We start from the raw sequence: 27,316 nt of genomic DNA, 5'->3' as shown, positions 1-27,316 counted from the left end.
GCTGTAAAATGATGTCAATTTACGCAATGCACTTTTTGGTGCCATTCATTGTTAATGGCACCCCAATCACACTTGGCAGACATGCATTTTGCCACACATTTTGTCATTTGACAAATACACTACCCATGTGTCAAGATGTCCATTGAAACAATGCTCCATGGCACACAAAATGAAATGTTCAGTTTAGCTTTTTGGGCCTTTTTTGTGCGGTTTTTGGTACAGTTTTTAATGCACGTTTTGCTGCTTTTTTTAACACACAATTTGGTTCGTTTTTTAAAACGCATTTCGGTGCTGTTTTGTGTGCATTACGGAAACACATGCAAAATGCACGATATGCCTGAGGTGCCATTAATTGTTAATGGCACCTCATAAGTGACTAACAAATGTGCTGTTTGCTGGAAATACGCATAAAAAGCAAATCAAAATGCAGGTTAAAGTGCTAAAAGAAGCACCAAACTGTGGGTTACAAACCACACCAAAATGCATGTCAAAATATCCTGGGCAAAAATGTGTTTTTAACCACTTGTCTACCGAGTCATTGTGAAACGTCCCTCCCTCTGGGTGGACGTCATATGACGTCCTGTGCTTCCCGGGTGGCTAGGGGGCACAAGCCGCAATGTCTGCCGGGCACCAGCGATTGCCCGCAATCACGGCAAGGCCATGGATCTGGGTGTGTAATAATACACCAATTTTTTTTTTAAAGAATGTGCCAAAATGTGTGTAAAAAAAAAAAAAAAAATGAGTTAAAAAAAAGCACTAGTGGTCAGCGCTTATTATTTTCATGTGATAACACGCTCTTTTTAACTTTGGTTTTACTTTTAAGGCTAGGTTCACACTGCTGAGAATTCAAAATCGCAGTAAAATCGCGATTTTACCGCGATTTCGAGGCTGTGATTTTGCCGCGATTTCGGCCGCGATTTAAGAGACATCTGTGCAGGGTTCAATGTAAATCGCGGCCCGAAATCGCAAAAAGTAGTACAGGAACTACTTTTTAAAATTGGTGCACCGATTAGGACAGTGCCATTGCCGACAATTGCCGGCAAATGCAGACGATTTGAGATGCGATTTGACATGTCAAATCGCATCTCAAATCGTACCAAATCGTACCCAGTGTGAACCTGGGCTAAAACTCAGCTGCTCTGTAATCAACACAGGCGTCTGAGGAGATCACAAGCAGCCCTCATCCTCCTTAGATTTCAGGTGTTCTCAGAGGAAAAACTTCTCCTCTCCTGAGAACAAATGTTCTCAACTTAATAAACAGGGTGCCAGAGGAGAAGATATTTCTCCGAGAACTGAAATGAGATAAATTATACTGACACCTCCAAAGAGCCAAGGGCTTAATACTGCGTTTTTTTTTTTGTTTTGTTGTTATTGAAAGGTTTGCTATTAAATATTATGGTATGCAAAAACATTTTTTTATATAAGTTTTGTATATCAGATTGATCAAAACAATAATTCAAGCTAAAAAAAAATCTTAATATGGAATGCTTATGGTTTGCCTACATTTAGAGCACTAGGCATATACTGTACTATACATTTTTGGTTGAACAGGAAGGACTTGTGTCTTTTTTTCAACCAGACTAAAGCCTTGTAAACATGATCAGTCCATCCGATGAAAACGGTCTGAAGGACAGTTGTCTTAGGTTAACTGATGAAGCTGACTGATGGTCTGTCACGCGTACACACCATAGGTTAAATAACCGATCGTGTCATAACGCGGTGACGTAAAACACAACGAAAAAAACAAAGTTCAATGCTTCCAAGCATGTGTCGACTTGATTCTGAGCATGCGCGGGTTTTTAACCGATGGTTTTGCATACTAACGATCGGTTTTGACCTATCGGTTAGCAATCCATCGGTTAAATTTTAAAGCAAGTTTGCTTTTTTTAAGTTTGAATTACCTATGGCGCCCACACATGATCGGTTTGGACCGTTTTCATCGGTTTAACCTATCAAGTGTACGAACCTTAAGGCACCTTTCACACGGGCGGACCATTTAGGTCCGCCTGTCAGTTTTTTAGGCGGACCCGAATGGGCGCTCCGTGCACCTCTATGGAGCCACGAATGTCAGCGGTGACATGCCCGCTGACATCCAACCCGTTCCGACCTGCCAAATTGTGACAGAGGAAAACCCTCTTTTTCCATCCATCTGCGGATCGGATGACGACAAACTCTACAGCCCGTCGTCATCCGATCCCCCATAGGGGAGAGTGGCGCTCTGACAGTTCGGTCCCTGCACAGTGTGCAGAGCGACCTGTCATCTGCCTGCTCTGCGGAGATCGACGGAGCGATTCTCGCTGAGCAAAGCGGAGCCCCGCCCTGTGTGAAAGAGCCCTAACTATGTAACCTATGAAACATTATTTAAATCTTATCTAGATATTATGTTACGAAAAATCTTCCACGGTTCACTCTAAGGCCCCTTTCAGACTGGGGCGGGAGCCGCGGTGGCGGTATAACGCCGCTAAAAATAGCAGCGCTATACCGCCGGGATTGCCATGGGAATCAGCCGCTAGCAGTGCGGTATTAACACCGGCTAGCGGCCGATAAAGGGTGAATACCGCCCGCAATGCGCCTCTATAGAGGCGCATTGCGGGCAGTATTGCCTGGTTTCCTATTGTTTTCAATGAGAAGGAGTGGTGAAGGAGCGGTATACATGCCGCTCCTCTCACCGCTCCAAAGATGCTGCTGACAGGAGATTTTTTTGTCTCCTGCCAGCGCATCGCCTCAGTGTGAAAGCCCTTGGGCTTTCACACTGAGGCTGCAGTGAAGGAGTTTTTCAGGCGGGATAGCAGCGCTATTTTTAGTGCTGTACCACATGAAAAACTCCTCAATGTGAAAGGGGCCTAAATGTCACACACTGTTGGTGCAGGTATCAATTCCTCCTCAAGGATTGCACAAAGCTGTTAACATCTGATTGTAAATAAAGGATGTGTGCACAGACTTGTGGTTAGTGCGGGAGAGTCAAAAAGAAGCACAATTGTGTAACTTATTGGTACATATTTTGTAAGGCTAAAAGACAATTATTACATTTGGGTATGTGAGACTTATACCTAGACCTAATTCTTTTGATATATTAACTTCTCAGTATTTCTTTAAATTGTAAACAAAAAAACACAACACAACTACCATGTTAGCAGTGCAAAGCTAGTAAAGAAGAAAGAGTTTTAGATAGAAGCTTAGAACATTAAATGTCTCATTTACTGTGATTAAGGGGGAAAAACACACACTGTACTAAACGTCAAGTTATATCTGTTTGAACAAATTCTATACGGATGCTGTGAATTATAATGTCTGTAAAATAAGGAAAACACTGCAATAATAGAAATGCTTGCTAAATCACTGTTTAAGGAGAAATGTGTATAATGTTAAGATAAAAGCTTCCCCTTTTTTTCATGACCACAAGTAGGATGTACAAAATAATGCCTGAGAGCTTCAATCCGCTTACTTGCTGCTTTAATTACCCAAATCCATGGTCTCCTGCAGCCAATTATATGACCTATGCTGAAGCAAATGATCTTCGTCAAAGAAGCTAAAGGGGATGATGTGCAGGCAGAGCCAACTAATGAGCACCTCCGCTGGATGTTTAAAAGCCCAGGCATTTTTGTGTAGGTGTCCTCTTTCAAAGTACTCCCTGTTTTTTGGATGTCTCCTCTCTATGTCTCCATAGTACACAGAAAGATTCCTCCCTCCTTTTCAGCTTCTAGGTTTTTATAGGACCATGGGTTGCAAAAATGGCAACTCTAATGCCAATATTTCGGCTGATTATTTAAACTAGAAAAAGTACACAGTTTAGTACCAAATACAATACTGCTTTCAGTGCTCTGTTCACATTATTATAAACAATGTGACCTTCGCACAAAGCTGCTGTAACTGCTTTTACTAGCACAGGATGGAGCAGAAAATGTCTGTGTCTTGTCCTATTGCACAGTATTTTGAGTACTTTATGAAGGAAGTACAATGGGGAAAAAGGCACTGATGTGCTTTAACCACTTAAGACTCGGACCAAAATGCAGGTAAAGGACCCAGCCAGTTTTTGCGATTCGGCACGGCGTAGTTTTAACTGACAATTGCGAGGTCGTGCGACGTGGCTCCCAAACAAAATTGGCGTCCTTTTTTTCCCACAAATAGAGCTTTCTTTTGGAGGTATTTGATCACCTCTGCGGTTTTTATTGTATGCGCTATAAACAAAAATAGAGCGTCAATTTTGAAAAAAATGCAATATTTTTTCCTTTTTGCTATAATAAATATCCCCCAAAAATATATATATATATATATAAAAAAAAAAATTCCTCAGTTTAGGCCGATACGTATTTTTCTACCTATTTTTGGTAAAAAAAAAATTGCAATAAGCGTTTATCGATTGGTTTGCGCAAAATTTATAGTGTTTACAAAATAAGGGATAGTTTTATTGTATTTTTATTTTAAAAAATTGTTTACTACTAATGTCGGCGATCAGTGTTTTTTTTTTCGTGACGCGACATTATGGCGGACACATCAGACAATTTTGACACATTTTTGGGACAATTGTCATTTCACAGCAAAAAATGCTATAAAAATGCATTGTTCACTGTGAAAATGACAATTGCAGTTTGGGAGTTAACCACTAGGGGGCGCTGAAGGGGTTAAGTGTGACCTCATGTGTTTCTAACTGTAGGGGGGCGGGGCTGGACGTGTGACATCATTGATCGTGTTTCCCTATATCAGGGAACACATGATTAATGACAGCGCCACAGTGAAGAACGGGGAAGCTGTGTTTACACACAGCTCTCCTCGTTCTTCAGCTCCAGGGACCGATCGTGAGACTCCAGCGGCGATCGGGGACCGCGGTCACGAAGCTTCGGACCGGGTCGCGGGCGTGTGCCCGCGACCCACGGCAGGGCACTTAGAAGACGTACAGGTACGTGCTTGTGCCCAGCCGTGCCATTCTGCCGACGTATATGTGCAGGAGGCGGTCCTTAAGTGGTTAAAGATCCAGGAAAGCTAATTTCATGCAAAATCTGTAACCCAGAACATTCAACTACACATCATAATTTACCAGTTGTATGCTGATAGCTGTTTGTTATAAGATACTGTACTGTTTATGCATGGTTAACTTGATACTAAAGTCTACATTTTTTTGTTTAAAAAGAACAAACATGTTATATTTACCTGCTCTGTGTAGTAGTTTTGCACAGAGCAGCCCAGGTCCTCCTCTTCTTGTCTCCTTCATCAGCACTCCTGGCCCCTCCCTCCTGCTGAGTTCCCCCACAGCAAGCAGCTTGCTATGGGGGCACCCAGGCCAAGCTGCTGCTCTGTGTGTCAATTCAGGCATGGAGCTGTGGCCTGGCCCCCAACCTCCCCTCTTTGCTCATTGGCTCACTCACTTTGACAGCAGCAGGAGCCAATGGCGACCACATGCTGTCTCAGCCTATGAGGTGAGGGAGTCCCGGAGAGTCGAGCCTCTTGTGCAACATCGCTGGATCGAGATGGGCTCAGGTAAGTAAGGGGGGGGGGCAAGGGGGGCCGCTGCACACAGAAGGTTTTTTATCCTAATGCAAAGAATGAATTTAGATATAAAACCTTCTGCCTTTACAACCACTTTAAAGTTTCTGTAAAACCCAAAATACAAATAACATATTGCAGCCTAATGCCCCATATGCACGATCAGAATTTACGATTGAAAAAAGTCAGACAGACTTTTTCCATCAGAAATTCCGACCGTGTGTATGCCCATCTGAGTTTTTCCATCAGATATTCCGAGGAATTCTGTCGGAGTTTAGATAGAGAACATGTTCTCTTTTACTCCGTTGGAATTCGGTCGGAATTCCGATGTGGGTTTGGTTCGGGCAAAAGACTAATCGTGTGTACGGGGTATATCTTTCTTTAGATGTGGTGGTTGCATTAAATTAACATTAAACCTTTGTTTTTTTTATCAAACTAACAAACATGACATACTTACCTACTCTGTTTTTGCAAAGGTTTTGCATGGAGTAGCCCCGGTTGTTCTTTTTTGGGGACCCCCGCTGGCACTCTAGGCCCCTCCTCTTCAGCAAGTGCTCCCGAGCTGCCTTATCTGCATCTATTGACATAGGACGGGCAACTCTGCCCCCCCCCTGCACTCCCTCATCACAGCATTTGATTGACAGCAGTGGGAGCTAATAGCTAATGGCTAATGAGTAGGGAGGCAGCGGCGAGAGCCACTGCTCTTGTGCATGTCACTGGATAGGATCGGGCTCAGGTAAGAATAAGACGGGGATCCTGCAGCAGAGAAGGTTTTTTTACCTTAATGCATAGAATACATTAAGGTAAAAAAAAACTTGAGGCTTTAAAACCACTTTAATGTTCTTATTTCAGTTTATTTTTCCTTAATTTTACCTGGTGATCCTGCCAGTAACATGCTTCCTGTCCATGAGTGACAGTGCTTACTCACTGTATTGTATCTATGGAGGAGCATTGTCACCCTAGGCTGCTTTTCCTGAATAGGGCTACAAACACGTTCTCATCTCCTTATCTCCACATAACATAGGTGGAGAAGTTTTGTAGTTCACAGAAGATAGCATGGAAAGCAGGATCACATTATACTTCAGGGGAGTACAACATAATAGAACAGTATACATAGTTCAGCAGTGCAAATGTTTGAAACCAATGAAGCAACTGTTCTTTGGGATAAGCTACATATACATACTGGGCCATATTCTCAAAGAATTACGCCGGCGTATCAGCAGATACGCCAACGTAAGTCCGATTCTAAGGCCGTCCTATGTTTTCTCAAACTGAGATACACTTAAACATGCCTAAAATACGACGGCCAGCGCCGTTGTATATTAGGCTGCAATATCTACGCTAACCGCTAGGTGGCGTTTCCTTTGCGGTCAGCGTAGAATATGCAAATGACTAGTCACGCCGATTCACGAACGTACGCTTGCCTGTCGTAGTGTTTTTACGTAGTTTCTGTAAGCGATACGCGGCGTAAAGATAAACATGCCCCCTAGGTGGCGTACTCAATGTTAAGTATGGCCGTCGTTCCCGCGTCGCAATTTGAAAATTTAACGTCGTTTGCGTAAGTCGTCTGTGAATGGCGCTGGACGCCATTTACGTTACCGTCAAAACAAATGACGTCCGTGCGACGTCATTTAGCGCAATGCACGTCGGGTAATTTACCCGACGGAGCATGCGCAGTACGATCGGCGCGGGAGCGCGCCTAATTTAAATGATCTACGCCCCCTACCAGGATCATTTGAATTAGGAGTGCTTCCGCGGGTGGACTTTACGCTACGCCGCCGCAAGTTTACAGGTAAGTGGTTTGGGAATCAGGCCCTTGCACGTTAAACTTGCGGCGGAGTAACGTAAACGAGATACGTTACACCGCCGGATATGTACGAGAATCTGGCCCACTGTGTGTGTGTGTGTATATATACTAATATACTGTATATATTTTTTGTGGTGTAAAATGAGTTTATAAAATCAAATTCATCTAATTCGGCACTGGAAAATATATCAAAAGGAACGCTAGGATACATTTTCATTTCCTTTGCTAAACAAAACCCTGGAAGAGAATGATTACAAATTGAGGTAGTCCTGTCACATGCTGTATTATGTTCACTACATAGGAATAAAAGAATGAAGGAAGGAGAAATGATTAGTTTTGTAGCAGTGAAAAAAAAAAAAAATAACACAGAGAAATGATAGAGAACCACATTAAGCAGGTAAGAGGTAATGGATACCGTTGAGGAATCAAGCTCATCTGTGATATTGGCACTCTTCACTTCAGTGGTTTCAGGCTCCTATGGTGCAGCAAATAAGCATTTGTTAGAATTGCATACATTGTGAGCCAAATCCATAACAGGTCTAGCCATTATAAAAACATGACACGATAGTGTTCTTTGTCAAAACTCTTCATTCTCATTGTATTTTTCATAAAATGATTAAACAGATGCTGATTTATATGGTAAAATTAATGAGCTTTTAGATAAATACAACACTTGCAAATTTGTGATTGCCTTTAAAACACATTAGGAGTATAATGTTAGGGTTGCCATCTAATCATAGAAAGTTAAATATCTAATAGATATTGTAGAATGATTTCAGTTTTTCATGTTTTAAACAGGAGGACTTTTTTTTTTTTCTCTTACGTAAACAGTTTTTAAAAGTAAAGAAAAAGAACACTTAAGAATGAATATAATTCAACACCCATGATATTTACTACTTAAGCCTCATACACACGAACACATTTTCTGCCGACAAAGTATATGACTTTTGTCCGAAGGGCATTAGCCAGGAACTTGCATATAAACTGCAAATAATTGTCGGCCAACAAACACAAAACTACGTGGATTTTCAGCTCTTTAGCTCCACCCTTTGGGCAACTTCTGCTAATGTTGCGTTATAATGAGCATTGCTTCTGAGCATGCGTGTTTGTACTTTGGAGTTTTGTCCGATGGACTTTGGGAACACGATCGAAAAATCGGACAACACACAATTGTTGGCAGACAATTTTGAAGCATGCTATACCACATTTGTCCGTGGAAAATCCGACAACAATTGTCCGATGGAGCGTACAAATGGTCGAATTTTCCAACAACAGCCTGTCATCACACAATTCCCGTTGGATAATCCGATCGTGTGTATGAGGCTTAAGTCTAGTTTATTTGAAGCACCAGTTGCATTGCATCGTGGGTAGCCCCGTGCATGCTACACACACTATGGAAACATGTAGTGATCATTAAAAAGTGGCAGAATTATAAATAATATGATTTTGTACTGGTATGTTTATAGGAGGCTTAATATTAGAAAAGGGGCAATATGCCTTCTGTTTGCGGCTATTAACAACATGTTTTGAATTGATTTATTTGCCCCTTTTTTTCATAAAAATACTGATTCCTATACTTTGCCAAATTGTAATGCTGCTCTGCTCAATACAGAATTATCCATATTATGGTAGAGGGTTCCACGTGTATTTGCCAGCACTGTGCATTGTTCATGTATCCATATATTTTGGAACTATTAGGGTCCTTTATAATATAGTGGTTTCATGTACAATTTATACCATAAAATTGGTAATGCTCATTAGATGGCCATGTTTTTCCAACCTATTTTATAGCAAAATAGAAACTCTGAAATGTCCATGTGCACCATGACATTGTGGTTAACATATTCGAAAATTACTAATATGCAGAACATAAGCCCGATGTGCCTGTCTGCATCTCTGGTTGTAATAAAATGGACAGAACCATACTACCAAGGCATGTCTGTGCAATCAACATTACTACCAGCATACAAATATGGAGGGAAATGTCAAACATTGTTAAGAGTTTAGTGAGAAGATCCCCAGCCCCACAGAGTGGCCGAGCCATCTGATGTTTTGGTGAGAATGCATTTATATTGCCACATTACACTACATGGCAGTATACAGTATAACTCCATAAAGTAGAGTGTGAGCTAGGCTTATTCAGATGGAACTTTTTGGAACCTCCTCATCTTGATGTCCTGTATTTCTGCTTTATATTAATTATATTTAGTTTCATAAAAAAAAAAAAAAAAAACATTTAAATGAGGCCACCTTTTAAGGATCACATTTATACATCTTTGCAATCAGCAAGATCTATTTCATTCTTTAATGCGGCTTGAATTTTGCTACAACAATCTTCAAAACTCAGATTACAATATCATTCATATACGAAAAGCCAAAATGATAAGCTTGAATTTCTATTTTATATAAAATATCAATTTATTAAATTGACACCATAGCGATTTAGGTGTAAGACGGATAAAATATATATGGCAAGGAGTGCAAAGATGTAGGCAAGATTCAGAGCCTCAACCAAATAATATCTAAAAAGAGAACATGCCCATGGGACTTAGTTTAAGTTGTGCCAAAAAAGCTTAAAGGGGTTTGTAAAGGAAAACATTGTTTTCCCCCTAAATAGCTTCCTTTACCTTAGTGCAGTCCTCCTTCACTTACCTCATCCTTCCATTTTGCTTTTAAATGTCCTTATTTCTTCTGAGAAATCCTCACTTCCTGTTCTTCTGTCTGTAACTACACACTGTAAGGCTAGGCTTTCTTCCTGGTGTGAAGAAAGGCTCTTGAGGGGGCGAGCAGGAGTGTCAGGATGCCCACTAACACACATCTCCTTTCTCTATCTGCAAAATAGAGAGTGTCCTGACACTCCTGCTCGCCCCCTCAAGAGGCTTTCTCCACACCAGGGAGAAAGCCTCACATTACGGTGTGTAGTTACAGACAGAAGGACGGGAAGTGAGTATTTCTCAGAAGAAATTAGGACATTTAAAAGCAAAATCGAAGGGTGAGGTAAGTGAAGGAGGACTGCACTAAGGTAAAGGAAGCTATTTAGGGAAAACATTTTTTTCCTTTACAACCCCTTTAAATTACATTACATAAAATTATACATGATTTAATTTCTTGGTATAGTTAAGAAATCAAGTGTAAACAATACATATATCTATTGAAAAGACATATCAGTGTTGGTGGGAGTCGTGATTTAATACCCACATTGCATTTGCTAAGTGGGGATGCGTATGCATTTTTTTTCCTTTTTATACCCTTATGACATGGTCTCTCCACAGATGTGCTTGAATTTGGATTTCATTGTCTCCTAAAGAAGTGAACATTGCTTCATGAAAGATGTCGAGATTTAGCTTGCATTTATGTATTTTTTCTTTTGCATGGAGCACTGTCTCCGCAGGGCTTGCTGAGTGTTGACTTTATAGGCCTCTCTCTAGTTTCCTGCAGCTGGTTGCTAAGGTTTTCCACTTTGGTTGCTAGGGGTTTCCCCTCTTATTCCTGCTTGCTCGTTACTCAATGATCAGTCCAGAGTATTTGTGTTTTTGTATTTTATTTGTAACTTGGATGGGAGAAGGGATTAGTGGGATACTCCATCTTGAACTATTTACAGTGAATAACGACAACTCTCACTTGGCCTTACTGGATTATTTGTGGAAGCAGTCACACTGCTTTAACCATACTGCCACATGTATGGAGAAATTACGTCTTCTTGCTCTTACTATCAGCAGACTTGATTCACTACATTATCTTCAGGAAACTCTCTAGCATCCCCTTGACTGACACCCGTCCACTGACACCCGTTGACTGACACCCATCCACTGACTCTTCTAGCTGAAGGGGTGGCCCCTTACAGGACAGGCCCAAAAGACACAGATCTGTACTCACAGCAGGCAGAATCAGATCCATGCTGGTTTTTCCCTTCCAGTCAGCTGGACCTGTGGGTTCAGCTTCTCTCTGACTCTATGGCCTCGTACACACGACCGAGAAACTCGACGGGCGAAACACATCGTTTTGATCGTCGAGTTCCTTGTGAAGCCGTTGAGAAACTCGACAAGCCAATTTTCTCCATTCCCGTCAAGGAAATAGAGAACATGCTTTCTTTTTGGCTCGTCAAGTTTCTCGACAGTTTCCTCGACGAAAATGTACACACGACCGGTTTCCTAGGCAAAAAAATATCTCCCAGCAAGTTTCTTGCTGGTTTTTGCCGAGAAACTCGGTCGTGTGTACGAGGCCTGACTCTAGGCCCTTGGGTCGACCACCCAAGACTGCACAACAACCTCCACCGAGGAGAGAGCAGCTGCCCCCTCCCTCCTGGACTCTGCTCCCTGATTCAACTAACTCTGAGCACAAGGCTTTTATACAGCACCCCAGCATGCAATGCAGAAGTTTTCCTCTGCCAACAGGCAGGACTGTAACAAAGCCTGTGCACTCACTTCTCAGGTCCCCTCTCACTGTCCAATATGCCTCCCTATTGGACCAGTGAGGGACAGTCAAACAAGCTGAGCTGCAACTGAACACCATGAGCAGACCTAACCAATAAATCCTGCTCCCTGGTAGGCATAGACCACTCTAAATTTTACCTTACCATCTTCCTGGTAATCAGAAAGACCAAAAACGACACTCTTCTAGCAGGCTGCTACATTTGTAATGTTGTCTCTATGTGGAAATATACACCAATGCTGATATGCCTTTTAAATTTTAAGATACAGTATATGTATTGTTCACCTGCTCTTTCTTAACTTTATTATGGAATAAAAATATGTACTGTATAATTTTGTGTAATGTCATTTCAACTTTTTTTGGTGCAGCTCAAACCAACTCCCAAACTTCTCTTTTTAGATATGGTTTAGGTGTAAGAAGGGTTTGATAAATAAATATCTCAGTGTCCCCATTTTGCTCAGTTAAAGTGATACTAAAGTCTATTTAAAAAAACAAAAAAATAAAATAAACGTCATACTTACCTGCTCTGTGAAATGATTTTGCACAGAGCAGCCTGGATCCTCCTCTTCTCGGGTCCTTCATTGATGTTCCTGGCCCCTCCCTTCTGGCAAGGGACTCCATAGCAAGCAGCTTGCTATGGTGGCACCCAAGCCGATCCGCAGCTCCATGTGTCCATTCAGACACTGAGCCACGGTTCAGCCCTGCACCCTCTCTCTCCTGATTGGTTAATTGACTTTTACAGCAGTGGGAGTCAATGGTGCAGCTGATGTGTCTCAGCCATTTAGGAGGGAGAAACCTGGATGGCTAAGTCTCTCGTGCACACTGTTTTTTTTTTTTTTTTCGTGGCGGGGGGTGGGTTAGTGGGGATAACAGGATTTTGAAGAGAAAAGATTGATGGGATTTAAAATTCCCTTGTAAATCGTTTAAGACACATTTGCTAAACAATACTGCATCCACATGCCAACCATTGTACTACCAATTCATGCAAAATGAAACAAGAAACTTCATACACGGAATGCTGTCAGTTATTTTCATTGGCAGCCCTTTGAAATTTCTGTTGCACCATAAAAGTTACCTTTTACTTCAACTTTGAACGCAACTTTAACACATGTTCAATGTAGTTGATATGAGCTTTCATCCAGCAGTCAGGCATTTGAATAAATCCATTTGGTACTTTAATTACTATTTTTTTCAAACAAACCACCAAATGTTTCTTTGGGTGAAATAATTTGTATGTTTAGCAGGATTAAAATAACATTTGCCAAAATAAGCAAATTTCCAGGCTTGAGCTCAGAGTGCATATCTATCTATCTAGTGACTCACCTCAAGTTGTTTAACCCACAGCACAGGTTGTGTACAAATACAATTTTTTTGTATTTTATAGTGACAGAAAAGACTTTTGAACATAAATTAACACCTTTTTAACAGTGCAATATAATAATTAATAATAATGGGATTCATTAATCACTTACAGTAGGTGGAACAGAAGGTGGACTTGCCGGAATGACCTTTGGTGCAGTGGTTGCTTCAGGCTGAGGGAGGACTAATGCTTGAGTGACGTTTTTCTCCTTATCTTCTTCAAGTATACTGTCAGACACCAGAGTTGGACATCTTCCAATATCTGCGTTCTCGAAAGACACAGGCTGAGCAAAGTCTATTGGCCTGTCAGGGCATACAAACGAATAACCATCACATACATAATAAATATTTAAACATTCAGCTAACTTCTTTATCTATCAAAAGTTTTAAAGTGACTCTTCAACTAAAGAGTTTGCCAGGGTTACAACCTTCTATTCTATGTTAGTGGTGACTGGAACAGGAATTGAGAGGTAATTTCTCTGATAGGGTCATAAAAAACTGATGACTCAAATAGCCTCTCCCAAGCCCTTAATTGTATGTGATCCTGTTTGGGAGATTTCCACTCACTTTCTATGCTGGTGAAAGAGGTTACAAGCACAGGAAACTGTCCCAAGAAGGTGGACAGGTAGAAATAAAAAGAGTATGTTGCAGGCATATTTTTAGTACCCTTGATTAACTTTACATGTTTTAATATAGAACCTCATCTGCCATGTAGCTGCCAACCCCCTTTTTTTTATCTACTGTAGGTCCTCCTGTAATAACGATACATCTTGTGCCAAATTTATTTGATCAGATCTTAGATAGCATAGCTATATTCATTTTATTTTTTTCCCTTTATTTTAATCTGTTGGTCCTGTCAGTAACATCTTTCCTGTCTTAGCATGACAATAGATGATTTAATTGTCTTTCCTTCCACCACAGGTGGTGCTCAATTCCCCAATCAACACAATCACTGTTGATGGGGGGGAGTCTTCCCAGCTGGCAGAACACGATTACTGCTAGTGGCCAAAGCCGCCACCAGTAATTGCATGCAAAAATGTGACAGGCTGCTTGTACACAAGTTGATCGATGGATTGACTTGGGTACATCAGCCTGGCCAAATATGGGTCAAATCCTGGCTGAATTTCAGTCCACGTACGGCCCTCTTTACTCTGTGTAAATCTATGAAGGGTCAAAGCTTTTACCCTAAGCTGCTATCTCCTGAAGAAGACACCACCCCTCATGTCTTCGAACATATGGGGAGGTGAACTGAGCATAATTGATAATACTATGTGTAGCAGAGGCAGAATGCACAATAAGTTACAAGCTCATTCGATATCTGACAGAATCAAGAAGTATATAAAAAAGACTTTCAATTGTATATTTATTGGACTTAAAGAGAAGCAAATAAAAAAGTTAATTTAAGGTTAACATAACCTTTACATTTAGGGGTCTTTCAGATGGGTGCTGATACCCATCCTACAAGCTGAGCTGCGGTCGTTTGTGTATGAATCCATCTTGCATTTTATTCATTAGGATAAAACACTTCTGTGTGCAACAACCCCCCTCAACCCTAAAACATACCTAAGCCCCATCTCAATCTAGTGATGTTGCACTAGAGCCTTGGATGTCTGGGGCTCTCCCTCCTGATTGGCTGAGAAACAGCAGTGGGTGCCTTTGGGTCCTGCTGCTGTCCATCAAAGTGAGTGAGCCAATGAGGAGAGCGAGGGGGCGGGGCGGGGCTGAGCCACAGGGCACAGAGCAGTGGCTTGGTTTGGGTGCCCCCATAGCAAGCTACTTGCTGTGGGGGCATTTGGCAAGAGGACGCTGGCGAGGGACTTGAAAAGAGAAGGATTTGGGCTGCTCTGTGCAAACCCACTGTACAGAGCAGGCAAGTATAACATGTTTGTTATTTTTAAACAAAAAACAAGACTTTACTATCACTTTAAGATTAGTTGGAGGGTGGTAGATATGTTTTTAGCAAGCTCACGCAAGCCTGGACTATGGTTTAAGGCTCACCAGCCTACTTTTATTTAAAACAGATGTCAAAGCAAAGTCCCTTACATCAGGTTTTTCCACGCAGTTTCACATGAAAAAACAGGTAACAGAAAATGCTGGACCACCTAAATCCCTCTTCAGCAGCACAGCTGCTCCTGCACTGGTCTCTTCTGTTTCTTGAGTAAATCACCTCTGTCTACAGACAGGATCATACACCTGTCATCAACCCGGAGCACTCCTCCCTTCTGGCTGGGGACCTGAGCTATTCCCAAACTTTCATTATAAAAGCTGTGTACACCTGGACACACCCTGCTAATCTTTAAAAAAGCCTGGACATGGGGTTGGAGATTTCCTGCCTCCCAAAGCACATTCAAATCTCCAAACTACAGAGCCCAATCCTGGCAGACCAAAATTTGGAGAAAGTTCATTATTGATAGCCAGGGGTCCGGCACTCTGCATATTTGTGAACCCATAGTTCTTTTTTAACCATTTTCACAGTGGATGGGCCTTGCTCTGTCACAAGGGGTATAGTTAAAGTGAGTGTAAACAATCACCTTCAGTTTAAAAATGAAATAAAAAGGCTAACATTAATGTATAAAAAACACTATAAATGCCTTCAACACTTGATCACATTCCCTCTGTCCTCAGCTGCATAAGAGCTGTGGGAGGAGAGAGCAACAGTACACTGATATTCCCAGTGAATGGCTGTGCTCCCGCGGGGGGGGGGGGATAATCCAGATCATTGGAGGAGAGCAGGCTGAGTTTGCAGCACAGCTAGATAACTGACCACAGTAAGTGTTCTTCTGCTTAGCGTGGTTGGTCTTTAATAGGAATGCAGAGGGACTGGCAGGAAAACTAGGAATTTCAGACAAAGGAAGAAGTACAAAGAGAACAGGATACTTTTTCATGCAAGTACATAGTACAGTAGGCACATATCAGGAATTTGATATGTTGGGCAACAAACACTTTAACAGCTTGCCGACCCCCCGCCGCAGTTTTACGGTGGCAGGTCGGCTCTGCTGGGTGAGATCACATAGTATTACGTCATCTCGCCGAGCAGCCAATAGGGGCACCCCCCGCTCGCCCCCAATGCCGACGTGCATGCCCGGCGGGCGCGATCACCGCCGGGCACCTGTAAACACACAGCTCCCGGTCCTGTCAGGGGGAGAAATGCCTGATTGTCTGTTCATACAATGTATGAACAGCGATCAGTCATTTTCCCGAGTCAGTCCACCCCCCTTCAGTTAGAACACACCCAGGGAACATACTTAACCCCTTCCTCGCCCCCTAGTGTTAACCCCTTCCCTGCCAGTGCCATTTTTATAGTAATCAATGCATTTTATTAGCCCTGTTTGCTATAAAAATGCTAATGGTCCCAAAAATGTGTCAAAAGTGTCCGAAGTGTCCGCCATAATGTCGCAGTACCGATACAAAATGCTGATTGTCGCCATTACTAGTAAAAAAAAAATATTAATAAAAATGCCATAAAACTATCCCCTATTTTGTAAACGCTATAACGTTTGCGCAAACCAATCAATAAACGCTTATTGCGATTTTTTTTTTACGAAAAATATGTAGAATAATACGTATCGGTCTAAACTGAGCAAAACAATTTTTTTATATATTTTTGGGGGATATTTATTACAGCAAAAAGTTTAAAATATTCATTTTTTTCAAAATTGTCGCTCTATTTTTGTTTATAGTGCAAAGACTAAAAACCGCAGAGGTGATCAAATACCCCCAAAAGAAGGCTCTATTTGTGGGAAAAAAAGGAAGCCAATTTTGTTTGGGAGCCACGTCGCACGACCGCGCAATTGTCAGTTAAAGCGACGCAGTGCCGAATCGCAAAAAGTGGCCTGACCTTTGACCAGCAATATGGTCCGGGGCTGAAGTGGTTAAGTTTTACTATTAAGCTTAATATCTAAGGTTAAAATAATGTTAGATTTTGGGTTAGAGTTCATTTTTAAAAGTGAGCTTTGGAGTTTAGTATTGGGATTAGATTAACTGTTACTGTCCAAATGTACATAATTGTTGAAGGGTGGGTTGCCTTACACTGCATTGATGAGAAGGTTCCATATGCATCCCTCGAATGGTGGAACACCCTTGAACATTGTAAGCTGAGAATCAGATGGAATCCCACCTACAAAGAGCTTTTTTACGCTTATTGAATGACCTGCTGGCATCCTCAGTGTCTGGCTTCTATCTTCATCAACTTGCACAGTAAAGACACTAAAAAGAAGATAAAATACAGAAGTACATGTTAAAATTACTGATTGGCTGTAAAGAAATATACTGTCAGGTATTTTCTAGCAAAGTGCACCATTTTAACTCTCCCACAGCACTTGCTCTGGCAAATTTAAAAGCGAATAGCTTTTATATTAACCAAATTAGAAAAACAACCTGTTGCACAGCAAAGAGCAATAAAGTTCAACTAATGATCTGGTCTCTGCTTTTGATGCGAATTCCATCTGCTTTGCATGTACCATTCTGGAAATGAAAATAGCTCTGGTATAGTAAAAGTTTTTCACAGCATTGCTAAGTTGCATGATTACACTCAGTTGGCTTTAAAACAGCATGGGAGATACATCTGTTTGGATTATTATATCCAGGAGTAAGCGGCTTCCATTGTCACTGAATGACAAATCAACATGCTGCTGAATATTCACACCACGGGAAGCAAAGCTAGATGTACATTGAATGTAAAATGTGATAAATGTACAGGTACCTTTAGAGGGCAATACAAGCAACCTTGTTCATGTAAGAGAAGTAATTACATTGTTCTAATAACTTTATAGTTTAGATAAACAAGAACGGGATGTTCTTTTCATCCTAAACTCTGACTAAATGCTGGCATTAGAAACAGTGTTTTTCTCAGATTTAAGATATCATAGCCACGTACTCATTTAGAATGCATAAGAAAGAAGTTATCCTAGGAAGTTTAGCAGGCAGTGGGAGTATAATCATTGCAATTTTGTCTACTTAACAATGCTGTTTATTACAATTATTCTACAGTAAGGAAAGTGAATGTTTAAAACAAAATCAAGTGCATGTAAAATAGGTAACAAACCCGCCTAAACAAATTGCTTTCAGCTATCTGAATACATTTATGAATATATTAATTGAGAGTTCACCCCCAGGAGGAATCTTAAACGGGGTCACCAACCCTAACAAATAATTTCCTTTTCATTTTTACATATCAGATTAGATATCAGGTATTTGATATCAGATTTATTCCACATTCCCCTCTTCCCTATCTGCCTGGACTAGAAACGTGAATATTTGCTGTGATCTTATGATCTAATCTGAGAAACAGTGTTAGAAATTAACGAAAGAGAGCTAAAACATTTGCTTGTTCACATATCTTACTGTAGAAAGATACCAAGGCCCGGATTCACGTAGAGCGACGTATATTTGTGCGGGCATAGCGCATCTCATATGCGCTACGCTGACGTAACATTAAGAGGCAAGAACAGTATTCACAAAGCACTCGCTCCCAACTTTGCGCCGGCGTAACGTTAATTGACCGGCGTAAGTCCGCCCAATTCAAAGTAGGAAGGAAGTGGGCGTGATCCATTTAAATGAAGCTAGACCCCATGCAAATGATGGGCCGAACGAACGGCGCACGTCTAATTTACTCCCTAAGATATGACGGCTCAATGCCTACGACGTGAACGTAACCTACGCCCAGCCCCATTCACGTACGACTTACGTAAACGACGTAAAATACGACGGCTGTTCCGTCAACCATACCTTTGCATGGGATGCGCCTCCTATAGGTGGAATAACTTTACGCCGGACGTACGCCTTACGTAAACGGAGTATACTACTGCGACGGGCACAAGTACGTTCGTGAATCGCTGTATCTCGGTCATTTGCATATTTGACGCGTAAATCAATGGAAGCGCCCCTTGTGGCCAGTGTAAATATGCGCCCAGGCTCCAACGGCGTAGGAAACTTACGTCGGTTGGATGAAACCAAATTTCAGGCGTATCTTGTATTAAGAATCAGGCGCATTGATACGACGGCGCATCCGTGCACTTACGCGGCGTATCAGTAGATATGTCGGCGTGAGGGGTTTAAGAATCCAGGCCCTTGACTTTTCCCACCAAATATACTATATTTCTAAGATAAACAGATGTAATTATGGTAGAGAAAAGCAAGCATACATCCTTGGCATTAATCCTGCCCAAAAAAGTTCAATACTAATCTCACTTACTTTCTTGATCTTTCAATTCGGATTGAGTGTTCTTTGCCATCATGAAATTCTCCCTTTTCAGGTCTAATGGTTATTTTATGGATTTCTTTAGGTCCAGGGATAGAAACTTCCAACCTTCCTTTTCTTAAAAGAACTGCATAAAATGCCTGAAGCATAAAAAATGAATGTGGATTTAAAGCAAGATCTGATGGGTCATTATAATATATATATATATATATATATATATATATATATATATTATAATGTAAATGTATCTACAGTATTAGGCACACCTTGCTAGTAGCCGGTTAGATCCCCTTTTTCACTGTAGTCATAAAGGGTAGGGATGAGCTTCGTGTTCGAGTCGAACTCATGTTCGACTCGAACATTGCCTGTTCGCCGAACAGCGAACAATTTGGGGTGTTTGCGGCAAATTCGAAAAGCTGCGGAACACCCTGTAAAAGTCTGTGGGAGAAATCTAAAGTGCTAATTTTAAAGGCTTATATGCAAGTTATTGTCATAAAAAGTGTTTGGGGACCTGGGTCCTGCCCCAGGAGACATGTATCAATGCAAAAAAAAGTTTTAAAAATGGCAGTTTTTTTCAGGAGCAGTGATTTTAATAATGCTTAAAGTGAAACAATAAAAGTGAAATATTCCTTTAAATGTCATACTTAGGGGGTTTGTAAAGTATACCTGTAAAGCAGCGCTTGTTTCAAGTTACATCAGAGGGGGCAAGGTCACCAGCACGTCACTGGTAAAGCCTGGGTTTCCCCTTGCGTCAGAGGGGGACAGGGTCACGTGAGGGGTGGCCCCGCCCTCAACTACATAATAGCTGTCATTGGCTCCTGTCGCATCATTCCCGGGGTGTCTCCGGTGGAAACAGGTGATGCGCTGTGCTGCGGACATCTCTTCGTTGGATCCTGGACCTGGATGAAAAGGAGATCATCTCATCGCTGGACCCCGGAGAGGAGATCACCCATCGCAGGATACCAACAGCGTTGGAGCGGAGACCAAGAGTGGATTACCAGCGCTGGAATCTTTTTTAATAAAGGACTTTCCCAACTGTGTCTGTGTTTTTTTACACTTTCTTTGTGAAATGGTAGGGGTACAATGTACCCCATTGCCAATTCACATAGGGGGCGGGATCTGGGGGTCCCCTTTGTTAAGTCCCCCACCCACAGACCCCCACAACCACTGGGCAAGGGTTGTGGGGATGAGGCCCTTGTCCCCATCAACATGTGCTTTGAGGGGTCACAGACTCCCAGAGCATCCTCCCAATGTTGAGGGCATGTGGCCTGGTATGGTTCAGGAGGGGGGCGCTCTCTCATCCCCCCTCTTTTCCTGCGGCCTGCCAGGTTGTGTGCTCGGATAAAGGGTCTGGTATGGATATTTGGGAGGAACCCCACGTCTTTTTTTTCTAAATTTGACGCAGGGTTCCCCACGCATTTTTTTTTATCAATTACTTTTCTCTGTATTGCCGGGAGCTGACAATTCATTATAGCCGCCAGTGGTTTTAAATGACTTTTTTTCCTTCATAAATTACATTTTGTGCAGGGACAGTTCTAAGCACAGGAAACAATCGCTACTTCACAGGCATACTTTACACACCCCCCAGGTATGAAATTTAAAGGAATATTTCACTTTTATTGTTTCACTTCATTGCAATATTAAAATCGCTGCTCCTGAAAAAACTGCAGTGTTTAAAACTTTTTTTTTGCATTGATACATGTCTCCTGGGGCAGGACCCGGGTCCCCAAACACTATTTAGGACAATAACTTGCATATTAGCCTTTAAAATTTAGATATAAAATGTTTGAGTCCCATAGACTTTAACAGGGTTCTAAAGTTCACACAAACTTTTTGTCTGTTCGCAGGTTCTGGTGCGAACCGAACGGGGGGGGGGGGGGGGTGTTTGGCTCATCCATAATAAAGGGAACTGGGTTCACTGTAGTCATAAAGGGATGGACATGGTCAGCAACAATACTCAGGTAGACTGTTGCATTTAAACAATGCTCAATTGGTACTAAAAGGTTCGAAAGTGTGCCAGGAATATATTCCCCACACCATTACACCACCAGTCTAAACCATTGATACAAGGCAGGATGGATCCATGCTTTTGTGTTTTTTACAACAAATTCTGACCCTATTATCTGAATGTCGCAGAGGAAATCGAGGCTCTTCAGACCAGATAATGTTTTTCCAATCTTCTATTGTCCAATTTTGATGAGCCTGTGTAAATTGTAGCCTCAGTTTTCTGTTCTTAGATGACAGATGTCTTCTGCTGCTGTAGCTCATCTGCTTCAAGGTTTGATGTGTTGTGTGTTCATAGATGGTATTCTGCATACCTTGGTTGTATTGAGTGGTTATTTGAGTTACTGTTACCTTTCTATCATTCTCCTCTGACATCAACAGGGCATTTTCGTCTAAAACAACTGCCGCTCACTGGATATTTTCTCTTTTTCTGACCTTTCTCTGTAAACCCTAAAGATGGCTGTGCATGAAAATCCCAGTAGATCAGCAGTTTTGAAATACTCAGACTAGCCCGCCTGGCACCAACAACCATGCCACATTCAAAATCATTTCAACCCCCTTTTTCCCCATTCTTCAGCAAGCTGTCTTCACCACATCTGGATGCCTAAATACATTGAGTTTCTGGCATGTGATTGGCTAATTAGCAATTGGTGTTGTCAAGCAAATGAACAGGTGTACCTAATAAAGGGGCAGGGTGAGTATATGTTTACTTTTCTAAAGTGTTTTCAATTCTGCACAGCTATTCTTGTGACACAAACACTCTGTCAGACTGCTCTGCTAGAAAATTCATACTAATACTTTAAAGTTTAGCTTTACTGCTTCCTGGATCACCTTCTTGCTAATATCACTGAGAAGTTCAGGCTGATTTATTGCTCAGTTAACAGACTGAAAATGGCAATGTAGTATACAAAACTGTATGGATGAGCCAGGAAAGATGTGTGTCACTAGTATCTGGTTATGCAGCGGGCAGATGTGTGTAAATAACAAAGCTGTCTGCAAAGAATTAAAAACAATTTAAATATATGGCATTCAATATATTACCTGCCCACTTTGTCTACGTTTCCTTCTTGGAGAAACAAGATTTCCTCCATTTCCAATTAAAATCACCCCAGATTCATTTTTAGTGCTAAATGACAATGTAATCTCTGTTCCAGGGTCCAGTGATACTGGTGGCACTTCTATATATCCAGGCTTTCCAAAACTCACTACATATACTCTCTGAAAAATAAAAGGCACAAATACAACATTAATTATGAAGAAGTCGGTAATTTCTCATTTACATAACGACATAGAACTGTTTATACTCTGCATTAGTGCTCGAAAAAAGTCAAGATTCAAATAAATTAATTTGTTAGATACAGTTGTTGTAGCTGTCACTCCACAATGTTTCTGTACTATTATTATTTTTTAAGATGTTGATTAAGCTTTTAAGGCTGCAAATACAATTAAAACACACCTCACTATGACACATTGTGCAACCGGTCTTATATCATATATCGAGGATTTGCCTTCTGAACATATTAAACCATGCTCTGAAGTGAATGTTGTATGTAGGGTGTCATTCCACATCCCTAAACCATTATTCAAATTCTTCATACTACCCTTCCCTTGAGAAAATAATTATTCATGTCTATATGCTTCTAAAATATCAAAGAGACAGATTTCAGAGGGTAAACACAAATATATATTTTTTTATAAATGTATTAAACAATGTAATTAATGTCTCACAGTATAAAAACTGTTTGGAATTGGGAACTGGGTACAGAAAAGTTGATAAATTCCATAAGATCAGACCCAAAGTCTGAGTGTTGAGCATTCCTAAATTAAATGATGACAGAAGCTTCTAATCTTTGGCATTTAAAGCATATATCTCTGGAACCATTTGATGAAGTTTTACTGTAGTGTATCAGGGTCTGTAAGGTATCTAATTTGGATAAGCTTCTTTTTCCAAGAATTATTATATCAAGAAAAGTGTGATTTATCCTCCTTCTATTATCCGGGGTCAAATAGGGGAATGTCTTCTTTCCAGTACACACAAAGTTTAGATAGAGAAGTTGTTTTGGATTCAGGTAACAAGAAGTAAACTTCCTTTGGTCCCTGTGGGCCACTAATGCCTCGTTTCCACTGAGCGGATCGGTTCGGGTTGGTTCAGTAGGGTACGCTATTTTGAGTGTTTCCATTATGAAAGCATCCCATACAACCAAACCATACCGCACCATTCTGGGTCCTGCTTCAGATGTGGGGCCATAGAAAATGGTACGGTTCGGTTAGGGCGGAGCTACAATACAGTCCACTGATTGGCAGACACGCTAGGCATTTTTTATAAACCCTGTATGGCCCCTGACGGTCCGACTTGCAGTGGAAACGCTCATCTGAATAGGCCGGACCATTCTAACCCTTCCAAACTGTACTGACCCGAACCGATCCACTCAGTGGAAACGAGGCATAAATGATAATGTGTTTATGTACATAGTCTTTAAGGCCCTACTCATTGTGAATATTATGTTTGAGTATTAGAGGACTATTTCTTTCTTTCACACACTAGAAACAGAATCATTCAAAGTGCTATGGCTAAGCAAAACAGAGCTTCCTTAACATTATATGTTGTTTCAGGGGACTAAATGCTATGATCAATAGGCATTTAGGTGAACACTTTCATGCACATATCTCTGTCACAAAAAGCTTTTTTTACTCCTCAAAAAACGCGGAGCATGAAAACCCTTTGAAGTTTGGCTAAGCATAACTTCCAGCCCCAGAATCAGTGGTTATTATGACAAATAGAGAGGTTGAGTCTACCCAATGAAGACACGGGCAGCAATCAAAGAAGGGACAGGGTTGCTAACCCTTCTCCACTACAAATGTTTAAGCTGAAGTTCCACTTTAAGACATATTAATATCATTACATAATTCAGTTGATATTTTATTTTCTTTCATTATAATTAGATTCCAATATTGCAAACAACCTGGTTCGTAGTGAAATTGTGAAGTCTACTTCAGTCAGTATAGCATAGGATAAATTGAGTTTGAGGACACATGACAGCATTTACCTCATTATTTGTTGCTTATAATAAAACTGTTTTATAGTCTTAATCAGGAGCTTGAGCCATAAACTTCTAGAAATGATCTCTGCTGAATAGCATACAGGTAATATTAGAATGCAATAAACAGGTTGTGTACAAACTGTAACAGGATTATAAATCTTTTTCCTTCAGAAGTTTAGAAAGAGAAACAACTTTAATTAACTGTCACAATAGTTGTTGGTTTATGTTAAGTAAAATTTTAGTTGCCATTGGCTTATTCAAATGAATAAAGTCTCATAAAATAAATAATGTACTAAAAAACTCTAAATATAATATATATACATTTTAGGTAACATTGTACATTCTCCTGTACATGCCACAAATGACTAGCTAATTAAGGCACCTCTTTTTACTGTAAAATTAAATGTTTACTCAAACTTACTGCATAATGTACATAAAATGGGAATTTAAGAGAAAACATGTTAAAATGCAGTGTGCCTTTTTTAAATGGATTTTAATGGTGTTCAATGACACTTTAATGTCATCATGACATAAACTAAAGAAAGGTACATTAAATTACAACGGTACATTACATTAAACCTTTACACATGTTGAGTGTTTATTTGGTACACACAAATGTAATAACATTATTTAACATTAAAGGGTTTAAAGGTTGAGAACTTAATTGTATTTCAGCAGCTTATCGGAAATTAAATATAGTCACAAGGAAAGAACAGAACATTAGCAAGAAAATCTAGTGTTGAAAGATAAAATTAGCTGGCAAGACTGAAATGTAAAGTGATTCTGAATGCTGAAGGTTTTTTACCTCCATACATTCTATGCTTGAAAGTTAAAACTCTTCTGTGTACAGCTCCACCCTCCCCCTTTTAACTTACCTGTGTCAAATCTTGATCCAGTAATATGCACGAGAGCAACTGCTTTCCCGGCTCTCTCCCTCCTCATTGATTCAGATGCAGCAGTGGGAGTCATTGGCTCCTGCTGCTGTCAATCATAGCCAGTGAGGAGGGAGCGGGGGAGAGGTTGAGCCCTGATTTGTGTGTCAATGGACAATTGTACTTTTCACTTTAGATCTCACTGGGGGAAAATGGAGGGGCTATATTCTAAGAGTCAAACAAGGCAAACCAATTTTTATTGAACTTTGCAGACAGTTTATGTTGGAGAAGAGGACCAGCTCTTGGGAAATGTTTAATTCAATTTTTTCATAATTTACTGTATGCTTATCAATGTGTTTTTTCAAAAATTAAATAGAGACAATTACAAATTCTGTAGTAGATTAAACAGTTAGTCCAAATAAATAAAGTTTATAATCCATAGAAATTGTAAAATGTAATATAGTAGATATGCTGCTTTAATGTGTTTAGCAATTTATGCATTTCCCTTTATTTGAGGCTCAGAAGCAATTTAAGCTTCAGTCATGATTGGGGAAAATAAAATGTTAGGAGGAGAATAGCCCAGTCACATTATGCAGAAAACACTCCAAAAGAAACTGGCAGCTACATACCATAGCCTGCATTTTATGATTTACTAAAAAAAATGCAGCTGCAATGTGGAGTAAACACTGAAGTGTTCAGTACATAGTGTGGATCTATATCTGTTCTCCATTTTAAACAGACCCCTAAGTGCCTGTCTCTTGGAAGTGTTGGCTAGAACAACCTGCCTAAAAGAATAAATAGATTTTACTAGACCACACCCCAACTCCTACCTGCTTACCAGAGCTTAAATTACATTTTCTTGGGCCCCATCAGGTCAACAGAGGCCCAGAAGGTGGAACTTTTTTTCATTTTCAGGGCATAGGGGGATAAAGTCAGTACCATTGTTTCATTGCACCCCAGGAGGGTGGATAGGGTGAAGGCAGGGTTGGGGGGGGGGGCAATAAGGAAGGCTGCACAGGGACCCATGATTTCTAACAGTGGCCCTGATTGCCTGTCAATACTATTGCCTGATAAGACCACTATGAGAGAGTGTTGTCTGTAACAATTGTGTGGTAGAAAGCATTTTTTTATCACAAAAACTGTTTTTCCAACTAATACCTGATGGATAATGCCTGAGTATTTTCTTTAAAGGGGTTGTAAAGGTTTGTTTTTTATTTTCTAAATAGGTTCCTTTAAGCTAGTGCATTGTTGGTTCACTTGAATATGGAAAAAGTGTAGCACTTATTATTGTATATAAAATTGTCAAAACCACATAATAAATAAAACAAATCTTAATTGGGTACAATTAAATTAAATGACACCACGTGACGAGCTTCAATCAAAACTCGCTAAATAGGAAAATTCCACGTGTAAGTGAAAAAAGGTTATGTCCAATAAAAGTGACAAAACAATAGTCCAAAAGTGTAGAAAGGCTCTAACAAAATGGAATGGAGGATCCCGCGAAGGTGCGACCCTCTAGATGGAATGGCAATAGTAGGAGGCACCACCACCGATGATAGGAGGAGGCTTACCAGATATAAATGACTTAGGCCCCTTTTACACTGAGGCTGGAGGCGCGGTGGCGGTATAGCGGCGCTAAAAATAGCGGCGCTATACCATCAAATTTGCAGCGGGATTCAGCCGCTAGCGGTGCGGTATTAACCCCCGCTAGCGGCCTATAAAGGGTTAATACTGCCCGCAATGCACCTCTGCAGAGGTGCATTGCGGGCGGTATTACCGCGGTTTCCCATTGTTTTAATTGGGAAGGAGCGGTGAAGGAGCGGTATACATACCGCTCCTCTCACTGCTCTAAAGATGCTGCTTGCAGGAGATTGTTTTCTCTCCTGCCAGCGCATCGCCTCAGTGTGAAAGCCCTCGGGCTTTCACATTGAGTATGCTGGGCAGGAGTTTTTCAGGCGGTATTTAGGTGCTATTTTTAGCGATGTAACGCCTAAAAAACTCCTCAGTGTGAAAGGGGCCTTAGCGAGGCATATACCACGCAAGTCACAAAAGGCTTTTATGGTCAATCATCACGATGGGTACAGCTGGTCCTGAATCCGAGTGGCGACTTAACACAGGTAAT

General features: G+C 40.9%; 1 protein-coding gene across 1 annotated transcript in view; it reads right to left on the bottom strand.

Moving 5' to 3' along the window:
- Positions 1-27,316, bottom strand: part of LAMA2 (laminin subunit alpha 2) — a 1,029,834-nt gene that overhangs the window by 26,518 nt on the left and 976,000 nt on the right. Inside the window, 5 exon segments of the mRNA XM_040350410.1 lie at positions 7,704-7,763; positions 13,192-13,381; positions 17,108-17,284; positions 19,272-19,417; positions 22,323-22,499. Of these exon segments, the coding sequence (XP_040206344.1) occupies positions 7,704-7,763; positions 13,192-13,381; positions 17,108-17,284; positions 19,272-19,417; positions 22,323-22,499 (750 nt within the window).

This window comes from Rana temporaria, chromosome 4 (assembly GCF_905171775.1).
Source record: "Rana temporaria chromosome 4, aRanTem1.1, whole genome shotgun sequence".
Lineage (NCBI taxonomy): Eukaryota > Metazoa > Chordata > Amphibia > Anura > Ranidae > Rana > Rana temporaria.
This window is presented reverse-complemented; position numbering and strand designations above follow the sequence as displayed.